Source organism: Eretmochelys imbricata, chromosome 8 (genome assembly GCF_965152235.1).
Source record: "Eretmochelys imbricata isolate rEreImb1 chromosome 8, rEreImb1.hap1, whole genome shotgun sequence".
In the NCBI taxonomy this organism is placed as follows: Eukaryota; Metazoa; Chordata; order Testudines; family Cheloniidae; genus Eretmochelys; species Eretmochelys imbricata.
This window is the reverse complement of record NC_135579.1, coordinates 66,563,898-66,587,181: the sequence shown is the minus strand read 5'-3', so window position 1 is coordinate 66,587,181 and position 23,284 is coordinate 66,563,898. Positions and strand designations below refer to the sequence as shown.

The following is a 23,284-nucleotide window of genomic DNA, read 5'->3' as shown; positions in this document are numbered from 1 at the left end:
GCTGTAAAATTGGTAACATTACACTCACAGGAGTGTTTAGGACTTGGATCAATTCAAGAAAGTATTTAAGAACATGTTTTAAGTGCATCCCTATTCAGTAAAGTACTTTAAGCATATGTTTAAGTGTTTTGAGTAAGGATGCTCTTCTGAATCAGGGCCTAAATGCATAAAAACTTCTCAAGCATCTTTGATATTTTCTGGTCAAAGGCATAATAGAAATGCAGATCATTAAATTTCTCTGCCACTTCAGCATACAGTCTAAAAAGCTATCATTTCCTATAATATAGTGGGAACAAAGTACTAAACAAGTTTGTGTTTTAAATAGTAAATTAAAAGTAGAAAAAGTTTCCTGTTTTTTTTTGTGTGATGAGCACATAACTTTTTACACACATTTTCAACAAGCAGCATTCTTTTACAGTTAAATGCCTAAAGGATTTTGACAGTTGAACCATAAAACTAAAAGCTGTTTATCTATTTTATAGCATCTAAGCTAAAAATTACTATAAATCTGAATATTGTATTGTGGAACAAATTGTTGTTTGTGGTTAGCTTTGCAACTAGAATTATGGGGAGAAACACTGAAATTTTTCACTCAGTATTTCTGCAACCAGAACTGAATAACCATCCATTTTTGTTCTTTCGCTCTTCTTATTGACTATTGTGTATGCAGGTAAGACTTTCTGTCCATTTTTTTTTTTTTTTTTTAGCTGTCCATTTTGGTCTTGCTTATTTCTTTTAAAAAAACACCTGTGTATACTTTGTTTTGAGTACAAGATCATTTACGGCTTGATCGTACAGATATGTGGTCTTGATAGGAGAATAGGAATGAAATTATTCACGTTGCTTAAGTGTGTTTAAGATTAAGCTCTTAAGCTGTTTTATGTCATAGTTGAGGGAAAGTACTGTAAATATGCATTTTGGCAAAAATGTGTTTTGAAATGTTTTAAAATTAAGTAGGAGTTCTGAAACTACAGATCTTTGAAGATAAGTAGTTGCATTATAGAACACTGACACTAAAATGTCTTATAACAGAAATTTAATAAACAATATTTGACTTTTTATTTTTTTCCTCCAGCAAGCCATTGGATAATGCCAGCAAACTTGCAGAGCTAGTTGAAAAGAAGCTTGAAAACTACTATAAAATTGATGAGAGAAGCCAGATAAAGGTAGAGTGAAAACTACATCCCATGTTTGCTTTATTTTTGTAAACAAAGGAAATTGTTAAAGGATGTTAGAAGACGGAATGCTGTTCTTAAAAAAAGATTTGGTTACTAAATACTGTATAGAAAACTGTCACTTCAATTGCTTTTTGTGTAATTTAAAAACAGGTTGGAAGAGTGGAAGATAACTTGTGCAGTGAGAAAACAGAATTGATGCTCTATGTTCATATAACAAGACATGGAGACATCCCACCTGGAGGAGGGTTGCCAGACTAGTAAATGGGTGGTGCAGATCAGGGAGAAAATGCATGATTTTGACTCATCCCACCTTTTAGGGCACTGGGCAAAGCAGAGGATTATTTCAGGGGCATAGTTTTCCCACTTCGGGATTCATAGAACTCCCATTGATGTGGGAGAACAGGGCTCTTAGAAATATGCCTACCATCCTTCATTTCTCCCACAGTAGCACCTAATAGTTTGTTATATGGGGTAGGTCATGTGTACAGGTGGCAGTAGCCCACTGACCCAAGCGTTTCTGATTCCATTGCATTCAGCTCAGCCACAAGAACAAATGCAGTTGAGTCCCTTTTGCCCACCAGTAGATACTCTAGTGTTTGGGGCAATGAGGTGGGCACAACCACCAAGAGACTGGGAGCACAAACAGAAGCAAACAAGAATATAAGAGAAAATGGAGGGGGAGGGGAAGAAACTACTGATCTGTTGGGGGAAGGAAGAGCCTCTGATAAAAGGGTTGGGAATCAGTCATACATTCTGGGACCTCTGGTGCCACCCTGAATGCTCAGTCAGTTTGGTCCTGTGTCTTTCTGACTTGATCAAAGCCCTGAGGTTTTGTGATGCTGGTCTTCTAGTGACTCCTAAAGAACTTAGTTTTGAATCCACATCAAGATCAGCTGATGATCACATTTAAAACTGTAAGTTCTCTTGCTTGGTCTAGGATTCAGATAATATCTGTTTGTGTGTCAAGCCTAAGACATGCTTGTTTTCTGTTGCATCCAGTTCAACAGGGACTTTTGCTTTTGAAGTGAAAAATTAAAGGATTGTATTGTGCCTGAAAACACACTACATAAAAAACATCCAATATGAACTCATATGGTCTTTAAACAGAAAGCTGCCTCTACTTCATGGCTGAGAAGTAGCTGGGCCAGTTTGGTATAGCTAAAGACAACTTAACTGTAATGGGGTTTTGAATTACAAAAAAAAACCCTTGCTCTTGATCAGAGAATAAACCAGTCTGGCACTCTCTAGGATTTTCCAAGAAGGCTTAGAATGTGATTTGGTTGCTTCAAATAGATTTGGAGTGTTGTAGCTTTGTACAGTATGTCTTAAGTTTTTCTTCCCTTACGTTTTTAGGGTAAAACCCACTCCCAGCTGTTAATAATCGATCGTGGCTTTGACCCTGTGTCTACTGTACTCCATGAACTTACCTTCCAAGCAATGGCGTATGATCTGCTACCAATTGAAAATGATACATACAAGCAAGTATAACTTTTTGTATCTAAGTACTTCATTCTGACTTGAGTTTAGGACCTGTCTTTGATATCTGTTTTATTTGTAGTTATTAAAGGTGAACTACAAAGGGAATTATTTGCTATTTTACTACTTTATGCTGTGTAAAGATGGCTTCAGTTTATTTAAAAACTTTTTTCTTCCATCCTCTCTTTGCCAGAGATATTTGATTGATTACATTGTCTTGCTAACTAAAGCTTCTGAGTGGACCTTCAAAGATAGAGCCCCAGTAGTAAGACTAATGTGGCAATGGGAGTGTGTCACAGACGTATGGATAACTATGGCAGGAGGGGAAAATGTCCATAGCAGCAACAATTTTTGGCTTATCCTGTGATCAGAAAAATTAAGACATCTATCTGATGTAGCTATATTTACTACCCTAATCTGAAAGCTTAATTGGTGACTAGCAGAGCTGAATTTTTTTATATTTATTGAAGTTGAGATCCAGGTATGAGCTCTGGAACTTGGATCTAATTTAGTTCGAGTCTCTTCCATAAAAAGACTGTCTCCACGTTATAGCATATAAGTCTCATAAATCTTGAATCTGCTTCCAAATTTGTTTGTCACAAACAAGTCGTCATACTTCTGCCATGCTATCAGGCAACCTTTGTGGGATGCATTTCAGATACATAGTTCTTTAGCAGATTCTCAGATATCAAATGGAAATTTACAAGAGTTTCAGAAATAATGCTAAGCTTGCAACATATATTTATATTCTTATGAGTCTGAAACTTATTGGTTAGATTTTTTTATCCAGTCGGTAGAGCCACTATTTGATTTTTTTTAAATTAAGTTTGTATTTTTCTGTTATTTCTACTGGCTTCTGGTTTAACCACTATTTGTGAGTTTCTTCAACTATATCCAAATATAAATGAAAGTATTGTGTCGCGAGATACCCAATATGCATCATATTCCTTCTGTTCACAGAAAACTACTTAATAATTGAAGTCTGTGATGTTAAGCATGTTAGCTGTCAATTTATATGGAGTAATTAGTCCACAAAAGTCTGTTCTGTAGCTCTACATAGTTTGTAGACAGAAGTCCTTCTGCACTTCAAGAGGTATATAGACTTCCAATGCTATCTAGATTTTGTCACCTCCAATGTGTTTGACTTTGCACTCAACTTCAATTCAAAAGGGAAAAATCAAAAACCTAGAGAAATGAAAGTGCATGTGTCATAAATATAAAGGGAAGGGTAAACCCCCTTGAAATCCCTCCTGGCCAGGGGAAAGCTCCTCTCACCTGTAAAGGGTTAAGAAGCTAAAGGTAACCTCGCTGGCACCTGACCAAAATGACCAATGAGGAGACAAGATACTTTCAAAAGCTGGGAGGAGGGAGAGAAACAAAGGGTCTGTCTATATGCTGGTTTCTGCTGGGGATAGACCAGGAATGGAGTCTTAGAACTTTTAGTAAGTAATCTAGCTAGGTATGTGTTAGATTATGATTTCTTTAAATGGCTGAGAAAAGGATTGTGCTGAATAGAATAACTATGTCTGTCTGTGTATCTTTTTTGTAACTTAAGGTTTTGCCTAGAGGGGTTCTCTATGTTTTTGAATCTAATTACCCTGTAAGATATCTACCATCCTGATTTTACAGGGGGGATTTCTTTATTTCTATTTACTTCTATTTTTATTAAAAGTCTTCTTGTAAGAAACTGAATGCTTTTTCATTGTTCTCAGATCCAAGGGTTTGGGTCTGTGGTCACCTATGCAAATTGATGAGGCTTTTTATCCAACATTTCCCAGAAAAGGGGGGGTGCAAGTGTTGGGAGGATTGTTCATTGTTCTTAAGATCCAAGGGTCTGGGTCTGTAGTCACCTAGGCAAATTGGTGAGGCTTTTTACCAAACCTTGTCCAGGAAGTGGGGTGCAAGGTTTTGGGAAGTATTTTGGGGGGAAGGACACGTCCAAACAGCTCTTCCCCAGTAACCAGTATTAGTTTGGTGGTGGTAGCGGCCAGTCCAAGGACAACGGGTGGAATATTTTATACCTTGGGGAAGTTTTGACCTAAGCTGGTAAAGATAAGCTTAGGAGGTTTTTCATGCAGGTCCCCACATCTGTACCCTAGAGTTCAGAGTGGGGGAGGAACCTTGACAGCATGTAAATCTCTGTGTGTGTGTGGGGGGGGGGGGGGTGTTTTTGTTTTTGTTTGGTTTTGTGGGGTTTTTTGTTTAAACCAACAACCTACAGAATATTCAAAGGATAAGCCGGGATGGATTTCCAACCTTAGCTGAAATTACTGAAGAAGAAAATTATTCTAAAATGGATGTAATTTTGCCTGAATTATTAAGGACTTCAGATCAGCCTTAACTTTTCCTGAGCATTATGCATAAAATATGGTTAAAAGAGTACCTATTGTTTCAGAACCACATTTCTTTTTTTAAAAAAGAAATAATCTTTGTGCATTACCTGCCAATGTTAAAAATAGTTATTTTAATTTTTTTATTCTACGTGTTCAGTTGCTTTATGTAAAACATGCATTGGAAATATCTAATTTCACAACCTGATTTCCTGTCTGTAGATATAAAACAGATGGACCCAGTGGAAAGGAAAGGGAGGCAATTCTGGAGGAGGAGGATGAGCTCTGGGTGAAAATTCGACACAAGCATATTGCAGATGTGTTAGAGTATGTGACTACGTTCTTGATGTTTATGATATTTTATACATTTCGGGGATATTATTTAATTAGAAAATACTACAGTAATAGAATTGACAAGGGTATAAAGACAGAGAATAATTATAGAAAGATTACAGATTTGTAAGGGGAAAAGATTAGCTGGTTTGGCCAGCTAGTAAGGGAGAATAGTCAGTATGTACAGACCTCTCAGTGGTGTACACATTAAATTCTAGTATCCAAAAACTGATGTTAGCAAAATAACACAAATGTATGTTAAGCATATACCAATATTTATTGAAATCCTTTATAAAAATAATTTTAATTTCTATCTTTCAAAGATGATGAGACTCCACAATCTTCATCTAAATTTTGAGGAGGAAATTTAGAATGCAAGAAGCACTTAGCTTTGCCATAAATGGAGAAAAGAGACTTCATTCCCATCCAAAATGAGTATTTTTGCAGAATGGAATACCAAAATACCTCATTTTTCACTAAAAACAGTTATGATAATTGGAAACCATAAATCTCTTGAGTTTACTACTTCATCATACTGTTAACTTAATAATTTTAATTTACAAATTACTTGTTTCAGATTTTAAAGCATTCCTTTACTTTCTCCTAATCTGACAGGGAAATTCCAAAACTTTTGAAAGAAGTTTCATCAAAGAGAAAAGCAACAGAAGAAAAAGTAAGAAATAGTTACTTATTACTGACTTATTGTTAAAATATATATATATATTTAATATTATTTGTCTGCCCAGTGTATTTTTCAACTAGGTCAGCTAAAAGTTCTGTTTGGTTATTGGTTCTTAACCTGCCTGAGAAATTGATATGAGTTTCTCAGTTGTGAAGTTGGGAAATCCCAGCCTCCAGCAGTAAGGGAAATAAAATTTATTGAATGAGAAACATCAATTGAGTTTAAACTGTGTCCTCTTTTCACAGTTATCACTAAGTAATCTGGCCCAGCTAATGAAAAAGATGCCCCACTTCCGTAAACAGATTACCAAGGTAAGCAGCATCCTGTACATTGCTATGCTTTTCTTGTCAACTGTTCTCACCAAATAGTATCTCTGGTTTTACAGGCTATATTTTTATGATTTTAATTCAAGAACCCTAGGGTGGAAAAATCTGTTTTTTATATTTAGCTTTTGTTGTGCATGTTTTCATGTTCGGTGCTTCATATTTTTGTTCTCAGTGAATACATTTTTTGAGTAGTAAGTCCACTTCCAAGTGTGACGGCTTTTTTTGTCAATATGAAATGTTTAAGCCTTCTGTTGGATGCATTCATACTCTTTAAGTAAACTAATGCACTTGGATTATGATTGTAGATACCTGTCTGAACAGCTAATGCTTCATAGTATTGCTTTTACTTTCTCTTTATATAGCAATAATGAATGGAAGAAATGTTTCAAATTAATAGGATCAACACACAATTAGTATATTGTCAAACTGAACTTTACACAATGGTATTTTATTTACTTAGTAAAGATTCTAAAGTTAAATAGTGTAAAATGCAGCAATTAAAACTGAAATGAAACCCCTATCTGCAAAAATACACATCTAAAGGAAACGACTGAAGCATGATCATGTTCTCACTTGACCTGTAACCATAAATTAACAGGTGTGGTTAATCACAAACCCACTGCAGAATCTTCATGCATTATGGAAATGAAAAACAGAGACTGAAAAAGATGTACTGCTGTTGCACACATTTCCCTTTAAAATGTTCTGGATTCCTGAGTGAGATCAGGTTCCAGCCAGTTGCATGACACGACTTTATCACGTAAGCTGGTTGAGGGAAAGAGGTCTCATATAGATGAATCATACTACCTAGAAGTCTGATAAACCATCTTTCTTTGTGAATGGCACTCTCCTGGTGCAGACTTTGTTTTTCACTCCATGGAATAGAGTAGTGACATTGCAGATAGAGACTAGCAGATGATAGAACTTGAAATTCTCAGTGAAATTATCTAATCAAACACCTAAAAAAGAACCTTCGGTTGTGGTTTTAAAGCGTCTTCATCTTTTATTTTTGGTAATGCCTTCAGTCAAAAAACAGCAACATCCAGGGTCATAACTTGCATTTGATAAATTTTATTATTTCTAATATTTAGAAAATCATATTTTGTATCTTAGTTATTTGTGAGAAGACATTCTAATGGGCTAGAGTTTGAGATAATCCAGATGAATTTAATGCTCTGTAATGATCTCACAGCATTGAAATAGTCAAATTACTGGGAAAGATTGGTTTTGGTAAAGGCATCTTTCAAAATTAATAATCATAGAGTGGCCTTATACAAAAGCCTAATGGAATGGCATCAGCTTGTAATCAGTCACATTGTGCTTTTCTGGAAGGATGTAAGGGATTAGTCAAGTAGGGTGAAGCAGTCACCGGAAGCTAGCAAAATATAGAATCCTAAACTAATTCCCATATCCTAAGCGAAGGTCATAAGTCAACACTTCCCTATTTTAGGCCACAAGGTTTTTCACTTATTGTAGGCTGATAGACATTTTTCGAGAAACGAGAAATTAGTAAAGGGGGATGGGGAACCTCCGATTCCAATAATTTCATTGTAGACTTTGTAACTAGAATTTGATCATCAACATTAATTTAGACAGTCTCTTCCTCCTTGCACCTTAATCGGACTGATGGATGTTATGGAGATATGTGAAGACTAGACTTCCTAAATTCCATGTCTTTGGGACTGATCTCCACCTTGTCAGGACACCGCAATTTCTGCTTAGTGTTTTACTGCCAAGACAGGTCATCTCAACTGTATTTGGCTGTAGCTACCAATCACACAGATTACCACCTTCCTTAACCTGAAGCTGTCATTTATAGTCTTAACAAAACAAACAAAAAAACCCACATGCAAAAATGTTTCTGCCTTTGAAAACCTGGAATTTGATCCTTACTGAATAACCCATCACTTGTTCTAAGTGAGGGGTAAAACACAAGCACAAGGTGGTTACAAAATTAAACTCAGCTAGTCAAAAGATGACTCTGTAACTAGTAAAAATGAACTAAATTGTACTCCTGCTAGGGCTGAACTATGTGAAAAGAAGTAAGTTACGATGTTTGTTCTCTTACAGCAAGTAGTCCATCTTAACATAGCAGAAGATTGCATGAGTAAGTTTAAATCCAGTATAGAAAAACTGTGCAAAACTGAACAGGTATGTGAAAGTCATTAGTGTAAATAAAATCTAATGTTTGCAGACTATGCAGAAATAGTCATTTTCATAACACTAATTTTGTAGCTTGTATCTGCCTTTTTCATGGTGGATTTTTTTAAATTTTCTACTCTGAGTAATCATACTGTAAGACTTCATCCCCAAGGTTTCTATCCTGTCAATATTTAAGTCTCTATTAAAAGACCTACTTTTGCCTATGAGTAATCTAGTTGACCTTCACATTTTAAAAAAAAATCCCAATTTGTTTTTCCCTTTCCCTAATTTCTTGTCCAGTTATGTCTCACCTTAGATTATGAGCACCTCAGAGCCGGTACTTTCCCTTTCTGAATGTCTAGAAAGCATTTTGTATACTGTGGGCACTACCATAAACAAACAAGCTAATGCTGTTAACCTGAAGTATGAAGTACAAAATCATATTTAAAATGTTGTTTAAGCTTATTCTTTAATATTATGAACATAAAGACTCTTTTACAATAGCAAAATATAACATGGATATGATAATTAACTTTTCTTATAGTGGTCTTTGGTCTGGAACTTGGTAATACAACATTAAACAAAATCTGACCAAACATTTACAATAGTTACAATGTAAAAGCTCTTTAGTTTTGAAAATGTTGATATTCAGGCTGTTAGTTTCATCTGTACAGACAGGGCCCTTACTGACAACTGTGTTTAATTATAGCTGAAATTCTTTGGCAGAGCTGTTTTCTATCAGGATTTGACTGGCCAGCGTGGACTGTCAAAATTGTTTTGCTACAGGGTTTAAAAAATACAAGCTCTGATACCACAGTTGCAATACACAACTATAATAGTTGTTTCAATTGTATAGACAAAGGACCTTTAAGTTCAGTGTGAATAGTCATTAGTGAAACTCTTCCATCACAACCACTATGATGATGATGTTTGTAAAGTTAGTGGTAACTAGCTTTTTGCTGGAACTAAATACAGAAACACACACTGATGCTATTTGTTTTAATGACTGGTCAGTAAGACCACTCTGTTTGCTTTTAACTTAGGATTTAGCTCTTGGAACTGATGCAGAGGGCCAAAAAGTGAAAGACTCAATGAGAGTCCTCCTTCCAGTTCTACTCAACAAAAACCATGACTCTTATGATAAAATAAGAGCTATCCTCCTTTATATCTTCAGCACAAATGGTATGATAAGTTGCTTTGTTTTTCAATATGTTATAGATTTCAATACTAGGTTTTAGTGCAGCGGCCAACACTGGGTATGGACCAGTCGTACTAGGCCATGGCAGGGTTAAAAGGAAATGCTGCCCATAACTTGTAGCCTCTTTCTCCCAGATGCCTCTTGAAGAGGTTGCTCATACAGGGCTAGAAGTGATCCAGCACAACGAGCAAGCACATTTATTTTTTACAATAGATTCTGAGCAGCATCTCAGTACTTGGGATGTGGGATATTTTCTTGAATTCTTCCTTCCTTACCCAGGTCAGTGTTTGGAGGATTTGGGATGGGATTTGCTGTTAGGTGCATCCTGGGAATTGGAGTGGATGGGGAAGAGTGGTGACAGACTGGAGAGGAGAATGCATTCCTGAGCTCTCAATCATAAGCACTGAGTAGCAGAAACTTAGATAATGAGGTTTGACTTGCCTTTCCTTCCGCCTCCATTTCCCCAAAAGTGAATTATTTTTCCAAGTGGGACCTTGGACCATCAAGATCTGCTGTACTGGACCCAGAAATGTACTAATTGCTGTTGGAGTAAAGGAAATAGAGGCTCCTATAGAAATTTGAATGTATTATCAAAGATTGGCGTGAAGTGACGACATTTGAATTTCCAAGTACACCTCTATCCCAATATAATGCGGTCCACAGGAGCCAAAAAATCTTACTGTGTTATATGTGAAACCGCATTATATCGAACTTGCTTTGTCCCCTGACTGCCCCCTCCAGAGACCTCTCCCTACCCAACCCCTCTGTCCCCTGACTGCCCCGACCTCTATTTCCTCCTCTTCCCCCCCCCCCACACACCCTACCCCCCCGACAGGCACTCACCGGCAGTGGCGGGAAGCGGATCAATGTGGCCCTAGCCGCGGCGTTCCGCTTCTCGCTGCCAGTGAGTGCGGAGAGGTTGGGGAAAGGATGCTCACCGGTGGCGGGAAGCAGAGTGCTGCGGCTGGGAGCTGGTGGAGTGGAGCGGGCTGAGGCCAGGCTGCTCTGGTTCTGCTGCTGCCGGTGAGTGCGGGGGGGGGGAGATCCCTTCCCCCAAACCTCATCCCCCGAGCAACATGGCTGGGGCTGGGGTGAGGGAAGTGGAGCGGGCTGCTCCTGACCCCCCGCTAATCACCAGGGCCACTCTGGGCCTGCGGGGCCCCCAAAAGTTCCCACCCACAGCTCCTGCCTACCAGGCCCTGGAAGCCTGCTTCACCGCGTTGTGTGCGAACCCATGTTATATCTCCTTCAGATTCTGAAATAATGGTAAATTTAAAAGGATGGATTTATTATGAACTATCAAAGAAATATATCCTAGTTTAAATCATCAAAAATCGTATCATGTCTGGGACCAAGAGCTAATTTATCTTAAGTATCAGATGGACTTTTTAATTCAAAATCTAACTTACTCATTTTTTCTTTCTGGCAAAAGGAACTACACAAGAGAATTTGGACAAACTGATCCAGAATGTACAAATAGAAAGTGACAGTGACATGATAAAAAATTGGGAATACCTTGGTGTACCTGTTGTGGTCTCGGTAAGTGTTAAGTGCTGAAGGCTGGAATGTTGTTGCTGTGGTAATGCTATTTAGGGGCCACTTAGCTGTTCCAGGTACTTAGTGCTACTTTTCTTGGAGCTCTGATATTATTAGCCCTAGCAGACAATTCAGCCTGCTAATTCAGCAGGCCTCGGTGTTACTCATAAAGAAAGATCACAGGCATGGTTTGGTGACAGAGGCACTCGGTTTAGTACCTTCAGGCACAGTACTAGCATCTCATAGGAGCTATGGGTACACTAACACGAGTGCCCAGTGGCAAGGAATGGCTCAGTCAGCAGCAGGAATTTCTGCTGTCCCCTTGGCTGCACAAAGGGATAAGGCAGGGGTGGGCAAACTTTTTGGCCCGAGGGCCACATCTGGGTGGGGAAATTGTATGCAGGGCCATGAATATAGGGCTGGATCAGGGGGTTGGGGTGTGGAATGGGGTGCAGTGTGCAGGAAAGGGCTCAGGGCAAGGGGTAGGGGTGCAGCAGCAGATTGGGGGCTCACGGCAGAGGGTGCAGGAAGGGGCTTAGGGCAGAGGGTTGGGGTGCAGGAGGGGTTTGGGGTGCAAGCTCCAGCCTGGCACTGCTTACCTCGAGTGGCTCCAGGGTGGCAGGGGTGCGCAGCGGGGCTAAGGCAGGCTCCCTGCCTGCCCTGGCCCAGCGCTGCTCCCAGAAGTGGCCAGCATGTCCAGCAGTGGCTCCTGGGGGTGGAGAAGAGCAGGCGGTTCCACCATGTGCTGCCCTCGCCTGTGGGTACCACCCCCGAAGCTCCCATTGGCTGCAGTTCCCCGTTCCTGGCCAATGGGAGCTGCGGGGGGTGGTGCCTGCAGGCAAGGGCAGTGCACAGAGCCCTCTGCCCACTTCACCTCCTCCAGGGGCCACAGGGATGTGGTGCCAGTGGCTTCCGGGAACAGTGCGGAGCCAGGGCAGGCAGGGAGCCTGCCTTAGCCTCACTGTGTCACAGGGCTGGCAATCCCGTGGGCCGGATTGAAAGCCCTGATGGGCTAGATGCGGGCCGTAGTTTGCCCTCCCCTGGGTTAAGGCAAGGTTCCCCGACGTTTATAGACCTGAGACAACTTATGTACCACCTTACATGTTTCATGACAACTGCTTGTTACCTCCCCCTGTACTTTGCTCTAGATGTCTCAGGCAAAACATCCCTATTCATCACTTCTGTCAAACCCTCTTATCTGGTGTTAGACAGGATGCACCTGGGCTAATTTTTTGGAATGTTTGTACACACTCACTCAGTCTATCTGTTGCTTCTTAGGAATGCCTGCGTTTTAGCAACACTAACAGTATTTTTGTCAAGGTCACATCCGTGAGTGTACTTGTAAGCATCTACTTTAATACATGGCCCGACTTTGGTTCACAGCCTCTAGTTCAGGCCTCAGGTCTTGCACCAGGTCGAGTGCTTCAGGCTCTCGCTCTCCCCTACAGTAAGAAATACTGCATTTTTTTTCATTTAGCTCTAAGGCTTTTTCTGCAACTCTTAATGTGGCATTCCACACTTTTCTTGGGAGAATCCAGAAGTTACAGAAGTTAATTATTTTGTTAGGAATTCTTGAGAAATTCCCACTGCTAAAATTTGTGACATATGTAACTTTTAAAACAGAGTGGTTTTACACCCGATAGTTTTCAAAGTAGTATCTAACATTTCTGCAAAAATCATCTTATTTTGATGCAAGTTGTTTATTCCATAACTCGTCAAAGTTATGCAGGCTTTGCGTATCTAATGTCTGAACTCTACAGTTTTCTTACTTAAATGATTAGATTCTTAAAATTAAGTATATGACAGGCAGTCCTAATAGTAACCAAAAAATGCAATTTTTTTGTTTTGTAACTTAATCATACTTCCTGGAAAACGCTCTTTATTCCTGTTTCACTGTTCTATCAAAGTATATAGGTGCCTTACAATAAAATCTAGTACAGGGAGGCAGACAGGAGGTAAAGAGTTTGGGGACCACTGCTATAAATCCTAGGCTCCAGCAACTGGGCAAGAATGATATGTGGAGATCCATTAGCTTAGCAATTGTATTATATACACTTCAGTATTCAAACAATCAGTTTTTTGGGTAAATATCAATATATCCAGCTCTTTTCTTCTGAAGTAGAAGTTTTCAGTACTTAATTTTGAACATAGTTTGATACACATGGTGCAATATTTCCTTAGAACTTTCTATTTTGTTGGGATTGATTTAAAAGAAATAGTATAATAAAACTATAGCCTCTTTTAAAATAAATAAATAAATCTTTTTATTTAGTCTGTTTCTCAGCAACGTAGACAATCAAGGAAGGACCGCTCTTCAGAAGAAACATTTCAGCTTTCTAGATGGACACCTGTTATCAAAGATGTTATGGAGGTAAACTCTAAGAACATGGTTGTTTCCTAGGTGTAATATAGAAATACTCTTAAGTACTTTGTAAGCTAACAGTTTATCCAAGATCTTTTGAAATGGCAATTTAGAAGTTGAGTTAATTACATTTTATGTTCCATAAAATTTTCTTAAGAGGAAAGTTCTTCAGACATGTGCACATAACCACTAAATTTCTAGTTAGTATATTAAAATAGAAAATTAAATTTATAAGGTAAACTTAGTTTTAAGTATAACTGGAAAATAGTTTAAAGCTAGCTGAAGCAAATTAAGGTAGAGAGAGACATTTGAACTTCCTCTCCAGTGGCTGATAGTTTTGATATTGGGTTCTTTAAATTAAACGTGTGTGTGTGTGTGTGTGTGTGGTGGATCTTTAGACTATAGTTTAAATGTTAAATTCATGTAATGGATGCCATTAGTGACCTGGGAAATCCATGCAAAGTCAGTAATGTACTTTGTCTTTAGAAACCTGGGACATACATACATAATTTTTTTGTGAAGAAATTAAGTAGGTTAATGCAGCTATAAATAAAAAATCAAAGTTGAAATCTGAACAATTAAATCAATGTGTTTAAAAATTAGTTAGAAATTACTTCCTTCTGTTTTTCTTCCTCATCATGATACATGGAGTCTGTCACAAATTACTTTCAGCACTACAGTAATTAAATATAGATCTGGTGTGGTGCTTAGTCTTTTTCACAGTAGGAGCACTGGTTCTTGTGAAATCTGTTTGACTTGATTGAAGTTTTAAACCAGACAGCCTTGTCAGGAGTTGAAATTTATGGGGTTTTGTATATGTATAGTGTTTCAAGTTAACATAACTGGTTAAAATGAATGTTTTTTTCCCTTCCAGGATGCTATAGAAAACAAACTAGATTCAAAAGAATGGCCTTACTTTTCCCAGTGCCCTGCAGCCTGGAATGGTTCAGGGGCAGTAAGGTAAATTGTTACAATTTACATTCAGAATAATAATTTACTATTCTCACTGTATTTTCTTGCGTGCATTGTATAATTTTCATTTTGAGAAATAATGCACGCTAGGGGCCAAAGTAACTATTTAGTATAAAATCTACTGAAAAGCATTTCAGTTCATCTGAAATGATCTGTGGAGCTTAGCTGTTTGACCAGGGGTTCTCAAACTGGGGGTCAGGATCCCTCAGGGGGTTGCGAGCTGTCAGCCTCCACCCCAAACTGCGCTTTGCCTCCAGCATTTATAATGGTGTCAAGTATATAAAAAGGTGTGTTTTAATGTATAAGGGAGGTCTCACTCAGAGGCTTGCTGTGTGAAAGGGATCACCAGTACAAAAGTCTGAGAACCCCTCTGTTTGACCTTCAAGCTAGTTACTTATATAGCTCATAATTGTAGTTTGAGTGCCTCCAACATATTTAAAATAAAACTAACCTCCTTCTTACTAGAATTAAGTCACCTTTTTGGAGAGTTAGCTTGAGTAGTTTATAAGTGGTGGTTTGTGTATGAATTGTGTGTTGTGTGTGTCTGTATTAGGCTGAAGAAATGGTTTTTTTGCATTTAGTGACCACTCCCATCATTTTTTTCTGAAAAGAGTGAAGTCTGTAGGCTAGGTCTGAGTTTTGTGAAAGTTGTCTCCTGTACTCACAAGCCTCCCCTTACTGAACAATTTAGTTATCCTAGTGGAATTTAACTCTTGTGGAAATTGGTGGCTCTCTAGAGAGAGATGATCACTGGTAGCTAGGTCCAGTCCCATGGAAGTCTTCAAATAGCAGTGACCTTCAGATTAATTCTGTATTCAATGGACAACTAGCATGGGGAGTATAGTGGAGGGAGGGGTGCTGTTTATGTGTTCAGTGAATCTTTGCATAGTACTGGTTAAAGCTATTTTCAATGTGTGGAGTCAGATGTGAGCTGCAAGAATCAATGTTGGCTATCACAAATGTTGATCATTGTAGGCAGGGTCTTTGTCTGTAGGATAGGTAGGGGCACAATTTTCTGGCTAGTCACAGATTTGAAGTTGGGTGTCTGTTGGGGCATTAGTAGTTTGCTGACCTATTGAGGTCAATGCAGGGCAAATGGAGAGACTGAGACCTAATAGTCCTCCAGCAGCTGTCCCACAATGTCAGCAGTCTTTTTCAGTATTGGCCAGACACCCTTCATCATGGTGCTATTTATAGCTAGGTATTGAGAAGGCTAGAACGGTGATGTTTGTCTGACTTAAAGGAGATGAACCTTTTTTGGGGAAAGGTGTAATTGGATCATTTGGATTCAGAATTTTCAAGCTTCTCTCTGAGAAGTGTGTGTGTGTGTGTGTGTGTGTGTGTGTGTGTGTGTGTGTATATATATATATATATATATATATATATATATATATATATATATATATATAAAAAAACATAGTCCAAGTGCATCTCAAATTTCTCGCTTGTATTTACTTTTTCCTTTTGTGATAACTGTAGTTTTAGACTTGTATTTATGGTGTAGTACGCTTTTTGTCAAAAAAAAAAAAAAAAAAAAATTAACTGCGACTTACAATTGGATGACTTACAAAGGGAATTTGAGTCAAAAGATATTTTACTACACAGCTGTGAAAAATACTTGTCTAATTTTCTTTAAGTTTTCCTGAAATGGTTAATTGGTCAGACTTGCATGGAAATTTTCTGAGACCAAGTGGGTAAGATGGTATCATCTTGTTGGACAAGCCTCTGTTAGTGAAAGAGACAAGCTTTTGAACTGCAGAGTTCTTCTTCAGGTTTTGGAAAGGTAGTCAGTATCACAGCTAAATATGAGATGAACAGATTTGTTTAGCATAAGTAACTAATACACATTCTAAGGGACCATTGAAGGTGACATAGCCCATTAACACCTCTGCTGTCATAGGGCCAAAAAGGGGTTAGTGGCTTACAGATTGTTGTAATAATGAAGACCATGATTTTTAGTGTCCAACAAAGTTATGAATTTAAGCTCCCAGTCTATCTTTTGAAATCTATAGCAATACTGCAAACATGGACATTTTCTGTCATTTTTTACTAGTACATTACACTATGTGGGTGATGAAACTAGATGCAATATATCACTGTGCTTTTATGTGCTCAGTTTTTTTTATGAACTATTTTACAGTGCTCGCCAGAAGTCCAGGACTAGTTACCTGGATGACCGAAAGAGTGGTTCAAAGCTGATCGTTTTTGTAATTGGAGGCATCACATACTCTGAGATGCGCAGTGCTTATGAAGTTTCTCAAGCCTACAAATCTTGTGAAGTTGTTATTGGTAAGCCTGTCTAGGGAAGAGGACATAGTAGATGAGATGAGGTGCTTCATTTGAGGCTAATGATGTTTAGTTAAGTGCATATTTGAAAAACAGAAGCATATTTTTCTGTGTCCCCTAGGTCAGGCTAAAAAAAGCATCAGATGGCTACTATGCTCTTTTGAAACTGCATCCAGTATCCCTAGATCTGAATTGGTCCTTTATGGCTGTTGTCTTTAGTTTCTTGTTCTAAAAAGACATGTTCCCACAATTACCCTGAAAATCCCTAAAGAAGAATTTGTAACCAATGTGAGACAATTCAGACCTCAGTCTTGCTGCTGAAATGTAGTATCCGAATTTCTAAATTACTGAATCAGATGTATGACTCACAGGAGTCATGCCACTGAATCGCTAAAGGTACGCTTTACAGTGAATCTCCTAACTACTATTTTTTCATATTTGCATTCACTTGCATCTAGCCCATTACTGAACTTGTTGCAGTTACTGTTACCAGCTGAAACTGGAAAACACAAACCAGAGTAGTGCAAAAATATTACTGACTTAGAAAACTTTTCTGCAGTAATAACTGAAATGGCTTCAGTTTGGCCCAGAATTTTTGGCAGCATTCTTCTAGTTCTAGCCAGGGGTCAATCATTTACTTCTGATGAAGTCCACATAAGGCTGAGAATTGTGTGGGTCCTGGCTGTTTCAAGACACATGCCAAGAATTGATCTTACCAGTATAGATGCTGCAGGAATTATTGGAGATAGTCCTTCTACCAGCTGCTGTTACTCTGTCTAGATAGCCATTAAAAATCTTATCATATGTGTCAGAGGAGTAAAACTTCAGTTTTAAAAAAAAAAGTCTGATGTCCAGAGCTGACTGAGCTGTTGCTCAGAGAGGGCATAATGGTGGCTGCTATTGTCCCAGACATCACAAGAAGGAAGACAGGACACCAGGAATGTGATTTAACTAGGCTGCAACTTTAAGTAACACATCAGGAAACCATCCAGCAGCAACTCATCCAGTGCAGGTCATCTGTCCTTTGTAATCTGTTCTACTTGGTGAATGGCTGCCATCAGCTCCCCTCCCCCACACTCTGTTTAACCTGATCCTAGCACAGCTTCTGGGACTCCATCACCTCGCATGAGGGTTAAGGGAGTGGGGAAAAGGCGTCTCCTTACTGTTCCAGACAGTAGAAGCCCAGCCCCATTCCCTACCTTCTTTAGGAGATATCTCCTAATTTGCTTCCAACTCGGGTTTATCAGAGAATCCTGTTGAACAATAACCTGCATTGGGCACCTGCAACATTGTGACAAAATGCGTTTTACAACCTAGCCAAACTGTTGCCTCCCTAGGCTACTGGGAGGCAGGCAAAAAAACTACTCCTCACTGCCCAGGCCACTCCTTCCTAGCCCTTAAAAGGGGACTAGCAAGGTACCCACAGCACAGCCCCGAACCCTGGTCGTCCTCTAATACCAAAAGTGGGGGAGGGAGGAGGAGATCTTTTCTTCCTGGTGCTCAGATTATGGCAGCTGTGGGTATGTGGAAGCAAATAAGCTGTACAGAAGAGCACAGCCTATTGAGTACTGATTCTCCACTTCTCAAACCTATATGGCGGGGAGGAGGAGTGGAATCCTTGAAAGGCCCCCAAGGTTTTGTTCTCCTGCTGACAGTCAAAGCCACCCCTACCTTGGGGTGGGAGGAGCATTTGCTTCCATAATCACTGCATGTGCAGCATCAAAATCATTAAAGTAAAGCATTTTAAACTACTTTAACGTATGAAAGGTGCAATAAAAATACTTAACATGCAATTTTGATTTGGTAGTGAGTCATGCTGATGTCTGCAAATCATACATAGTTAGCTGCATCCATCTAAAAGTGTATTCTGTTTTACCAGGCTCCACTCATATTTTGACACCCAGAAGACTGCTGGATGATGTAAAGACGCTTAATAAACCAAAGGATACATTTTGCATTAAGGATGAAGAGAAACTGTAATGTTCACGCAGTACTATTTCAGTAATGATTAACTAAAAATTTATTAAGAGATCACATAATATAAATAGCATGTAAATATTTTAATGGAATTAACTTTTCTGGTGATGTATTTGGGACAGTACACACCCTCAACTAATGGAGTATCTTTTTATAATTTAAATTTGCTGCTTTTCTTTTGGGAGTTATGGGCAGGAAGAAGAGGGGAAAAGTGTCTAACACTTTGTTTTTATATTGTATTGGGTATGGACACCATTTCATGGTAAAGTGCTTTCTGAAACTGGCATTTTTACCACTGCAACAAATCATTGTAGAATTTAAGAAATCATCATGTTTGTGTGTATATATACTAATGGCTTTTTCAGTAATTATGATAGCTTTCTATGCTGGAAACTGGAGAGGTTTTCTGAAACTGCCATAAAAGTACCTAGACTTAGAAGTTTCAGAGGCAAAAGCTGTAAATATAAGCATATGGTAAGATTATAAGTGCAATGTCTCTTGCAATATGTAAAATTCAATTAAAACAATTTATATTAAAAATGGAAATTTATATTGTCTTGTGAAAAATCCTCGGGTAAAATATGACTGACTGACTGACTGGTGCTTTCAGATGGTAGATTGTGAGGGGAGGGGAATTAATTATGGAAGTACTAAAAGAAATGGTTTTACTTTCAGTAAAGAACTCCGGAGAACGTGCTTGTCCATCTTATATGAAATGTTTCAGTGCATGAACACTACTGTTTAAGACTTTCCCCATGTTGTTCTTCACAAAAAAAATAAGCAGCTTTGATTTATTAAAAAATTTCCCCACTATTGTGTGTGCATGGTACATCTATTTTGTAAATTGAGTTGCTTGTGAACTAATCTAACGAAGATTTCCTGGTGACAATTCAGATACTTCTAAGCCAAGTTTTGGGGGAAATCTCACTTTTTCTACCTTTTTATTGCCACTGCATTGCAAAGTACCCCCCTCTTGTTTGTTCATGTCATGTGGGCAGTGAAATACTCCAGTGTATTTTTTTTAAAATAAGAGTGGTTGAGAGTAGTTCGTCAGGGTGGAGAAAAATCATTGTTTGTCGATTTCAAAATTCAATTTTAAACAGGTTTATTTTTAAAAAGGAAAAGTATTTAAAGTGTAAACTTACTGTAATTAACCATTTGAATAAAAATATGCAGAAAAGCTTTTACTTTTGGTCTCCATTTAGTTGGCAGATGCAGAAGGAATATTTGTCTTTATTTGGTTTAGTTCATTCAAAGTTGAAAAAGTAGAAATGCCTATTTTTCCTTTTCCAGTCTATGAATGAAAACAAGGTTGGAGAGGATAAGATCTAACTTTTCAAGATTTAAGGACATGGGGCCAGATTTTCAACCTAATTCCCATTGGTTTAAATAGGAGTTAGGTCAGAGGTGGGCAAACTTGGGCCCACGGGACCCTCCTGCCCGGCCCTCGAGCTCCTGGCTGGGGAGGCTTGCCCTCGGCCCCTCCCCTGCTGTCCTCCCTCCCCCGCAGCCTCAGCTTGCTCTGCCGCCAATGCTCTGGGTGGTGGGGCTCCGAGCTCCTGATGGGGAGTAGGGAGTGGTGGGGTTGGATAAGGGGCAGGGGACTCTGGGGGGAAGTCAGGGGTGCAGGGTTCCAGGAGGGGGCAGTCAGGGGACAAGGAGCAGGGGGCGTACGATGGGTCAGGGTTTCTGAGGGGGGCAGGAAGTGGGAGGGAGTGGACAGAGGGTGGTGGCCAGGTTCTTTGGGGAGGCACAGCCTTCCCTACCCAGCCCTCCATACAGTTTCAGAACCCCGATGAGGCCCTCAAGCCAAAAAGTTTGCCCACCCCTGAGTTAGGCACTGGACATGCTTGGGCACTTTTAAAAATCCCACAAGGTGCCTATCTGCATTCTTTAGGAACCTAAATACCTTTGAAAACCTGGCTCACAGTGACCAGAGACAGTCTTGTCAATTCACTAGCTACAGTTAATGCTGCCTTTGCCTTTAAAGCTTTTTTTTAAACAAAACATGTTTGGATACACTTTCTTCTCCCTTATGTATCCAGCAGAAAGGTAGTTTTTATTTAACTAACACCAGTGTGTTTGTACTTTTTTAATTGAATTGTTTCCCTCCAATTACAGCTTGACATAAAATCTAGAGTAAAATAAAGCTAGTAAAAAATCATTCACCATTTTCTATCAATGTAAAAGTTAAGAATCTGAATAAATGTGTATCGGTATAGTGCAGTCTCCAAATATAATATAATGTTGTTTTGCAACTAATTTCAATGGTAATGAACCTTTCTTTAGAACAACTAATTTAAGTACAAATGCAAAATGTGATTAAAATCAATTTGAATCAAAATTTCCTGCTCCCTGACTTAAATCATGATAAAAGTTGATGTTTTAAAATAACTGCTGGAACAACTTGTATAGTGGGGGTGCTGAGAGCCATTGAACCAAACTGTTAAACCCCATATATGATGGAAATCGCTTTAACCCAGGGGTGCAGCAGCACCGCTAGTTCCAGCACCTGTGTTTTAAAATGCTAATGTGAATCTGTCCTCTTGGGTTTGTTTAAATGATCTGCACATAACAAAACCAAGTGGTTTTAATAACCTAAATCTAGCATTCTGCTCTTAGAATCCTAGACTGTCAAGGTTGGAAGGGACCTCAGGAGGTAATCTAGTCCAACTCCCTGCTCAAAGCAGGACCAATCTTGCAAAAAAACCTAATCCAAACAGTGGCTAATAAGGATGATTGCCAGTTAACTGGCTGTATAGAGATGCTTGACAACAAGAAATCTGATTACTACACTATAGTCCAAAAATAATTACTGTAGTTTCTCATGTTTGAGTTGCTGCATGCTATGTAAACTAAACATTTACCTTTTTAAAAGAAGAATTGCTCAGCTTTACTGCTTCCTCTAGTCACTATCAGTGGCTAGTTTTAACTAATGGAGAAAATAGCTATGCTGCAGTTAAATTAAAAAAAAAAAAACACAAAAAAACTCGCATATAAACCATAAACTGTTAGTGGCTCACTCCAAAGCCAAAGTAGGGGGCGTAAAACTTTACATGAATTGTGACCATCTCCCTATCTTATGGGACATGGAATCATGGGACTGCAAGGGACCTGGAGAAGTCAGTCCAGTGCCCTACACTCGGGGCAGGACTAAGTATTATCCAGACCATTCCTGACAGGTGTTTGTCTAACCTGCTCTTAAAAATCTCCAGTGACTAGGAAATTTATTCCAGTGCTTAATCACCCAGACAGGAAGCTTTTCCTAATGTCCAACCTAAACCTCTTTTGATCCAATTTTAAGCCCACTGCTTCTTGTCCTATCCTCAGAGGTTAAGGAGAACAATTCTCCCTCCTCCTTGTAACACCTTTTATATGCTTGAAAACTGTTTTCATGTCCCCTCTCAGTCTTCTCTTTTCCAGACTAAACACAATTTTTTTTCAATCTTCCCTCATAGGTCATGTTTTTTAGACCTTTAATTACTTTTGTTCTCTGGACTTTCTCCAGTTTGTCCACATCTTTCCTGAAACATCACCCAGAACTGGACATAATACTCTAGTTGAGGCCTAATCAGCACAGAGAAGAGCATAAGAATTACTACTTGTGTCTTGCTTGCAAAACTCCTTCTAATACATCCCATAATGTTAGTTTTACTTGGCAACAGTGTTACTCTGACTCATATTTAGCTTGTGATCCACTATGACCCCCAGATCCCTTTCTGCAGTACTCCTTTCTAGGCAGTTATTTCCCATTTTGTATGTGTGCAACTGATTGTGATTGTTCCTTCCTAAGTGGACTATGCATTTGTCCTTATTGAATTTTGTCCTATTTACTTCAGGCCATTTCTCCAGTCTGTCCAGATCGTTTTGAATTTTAATCCTATCCTCCAAAACACTTGCAACACATCCCAACTTGGTATCGTCCACAAACTTTAAGTATACTCTACTCTCTATGCTATTATCTAAATAATTGATGAAGATATTGATGTTGATGAACAGAACCAGATCCAAAACTGATCCCTGCAGGACCCCATGCATTATGCCCTTCCAGCATGACTGAACTACTGATAACTACTCTCTGGGAAAGGTTTTCCAACCAGTTTTGCACCTACCTTACAGTAGTTCAATCTATGTTGCATTTCCCTAGTTTGTGTATGAGAAGGTCATGTAAGGCTGTATTAAAAGCTTTACTAAAGGTAAGATATATTACGTCTACCATTTTCCCCCCATCCACAAAGGCCTGTTACCCTGTCAAAGAAAGCTATCGCGTTGGTTTGATACAATTTGTTTTTGACAATCCATGCTGTTACTTATCACCTTATTATCTTTCCGGATATAGAAGTTAAGATGACTGGTCTGTAATTCCCTTTTTATAGATTCGCACTATATTTGCCCTTTTCCAGTCTTCTGAAATCTCTCCTGTCTTCTATGACTTTTCAAAGATAATCACAAATGGCTCAGGTATCTCCTCTGTCTGTTCCTTGAG

The 23,284-nt window shown here is 38.9% G+C and overlaps 1 protein-coding gene across 1 annotated transcript in view; it reads left to right on the top strand.

Moving 5' to 3' along the window:
- STXBP3 (syntaxin binding protein 3) overlaps positions 1-19,614 on the top strand; it is a 47,730-nt gene extending 28,116 nt beyond the window's left edge. The window contains exons 8-19 of the mRNA XM_077823546.1: positions 1,076-1,166; positions 2,532-2,656; positions 5,207-5,311; positions 5,933-5,990; positions 6,245-6,310; positions 8,396-8,476; positions 9,511-9,649; positions 11,098-11,204; positions 13,474-13,572; positions 14,438-14,523; positions 16,676-16,824; positions 18,701-19,614. Of these exons, the coding sequence (XP_077679672.1) occupies positions 1,076-1,166; positions 2,532-2,656; positions 5,207-5,311; positions 5,933-5,990; positions 6,245-6,310; positions 8,396-8,476; positions 9,511-9,649; positions 11,098-11,204; positions 13,474-13,572; positions 14,438-14,523; positions 16,676-16,824; positions 18,701-18,801 (1,207 nt within the window). The 3' untranslated portion in view covers positions 18,802-19,614. The remainder of the gene's footprint in view (positions 1-1,075; positions 1,167-2,531; positions 2,657-5,206; positions 5,312-5,932; positions 5,991-6,244; positions 6,311-8,395; positions 8,477-9,510; positions 9,650-11,097; positions 11,205-13,473; positions 13,573-14,437; positions 14,524-16,675; positions 16,825-18,700) is intronic.
- Positions 19,615-23,284: the final 3,670 nt, after the last annotated feature.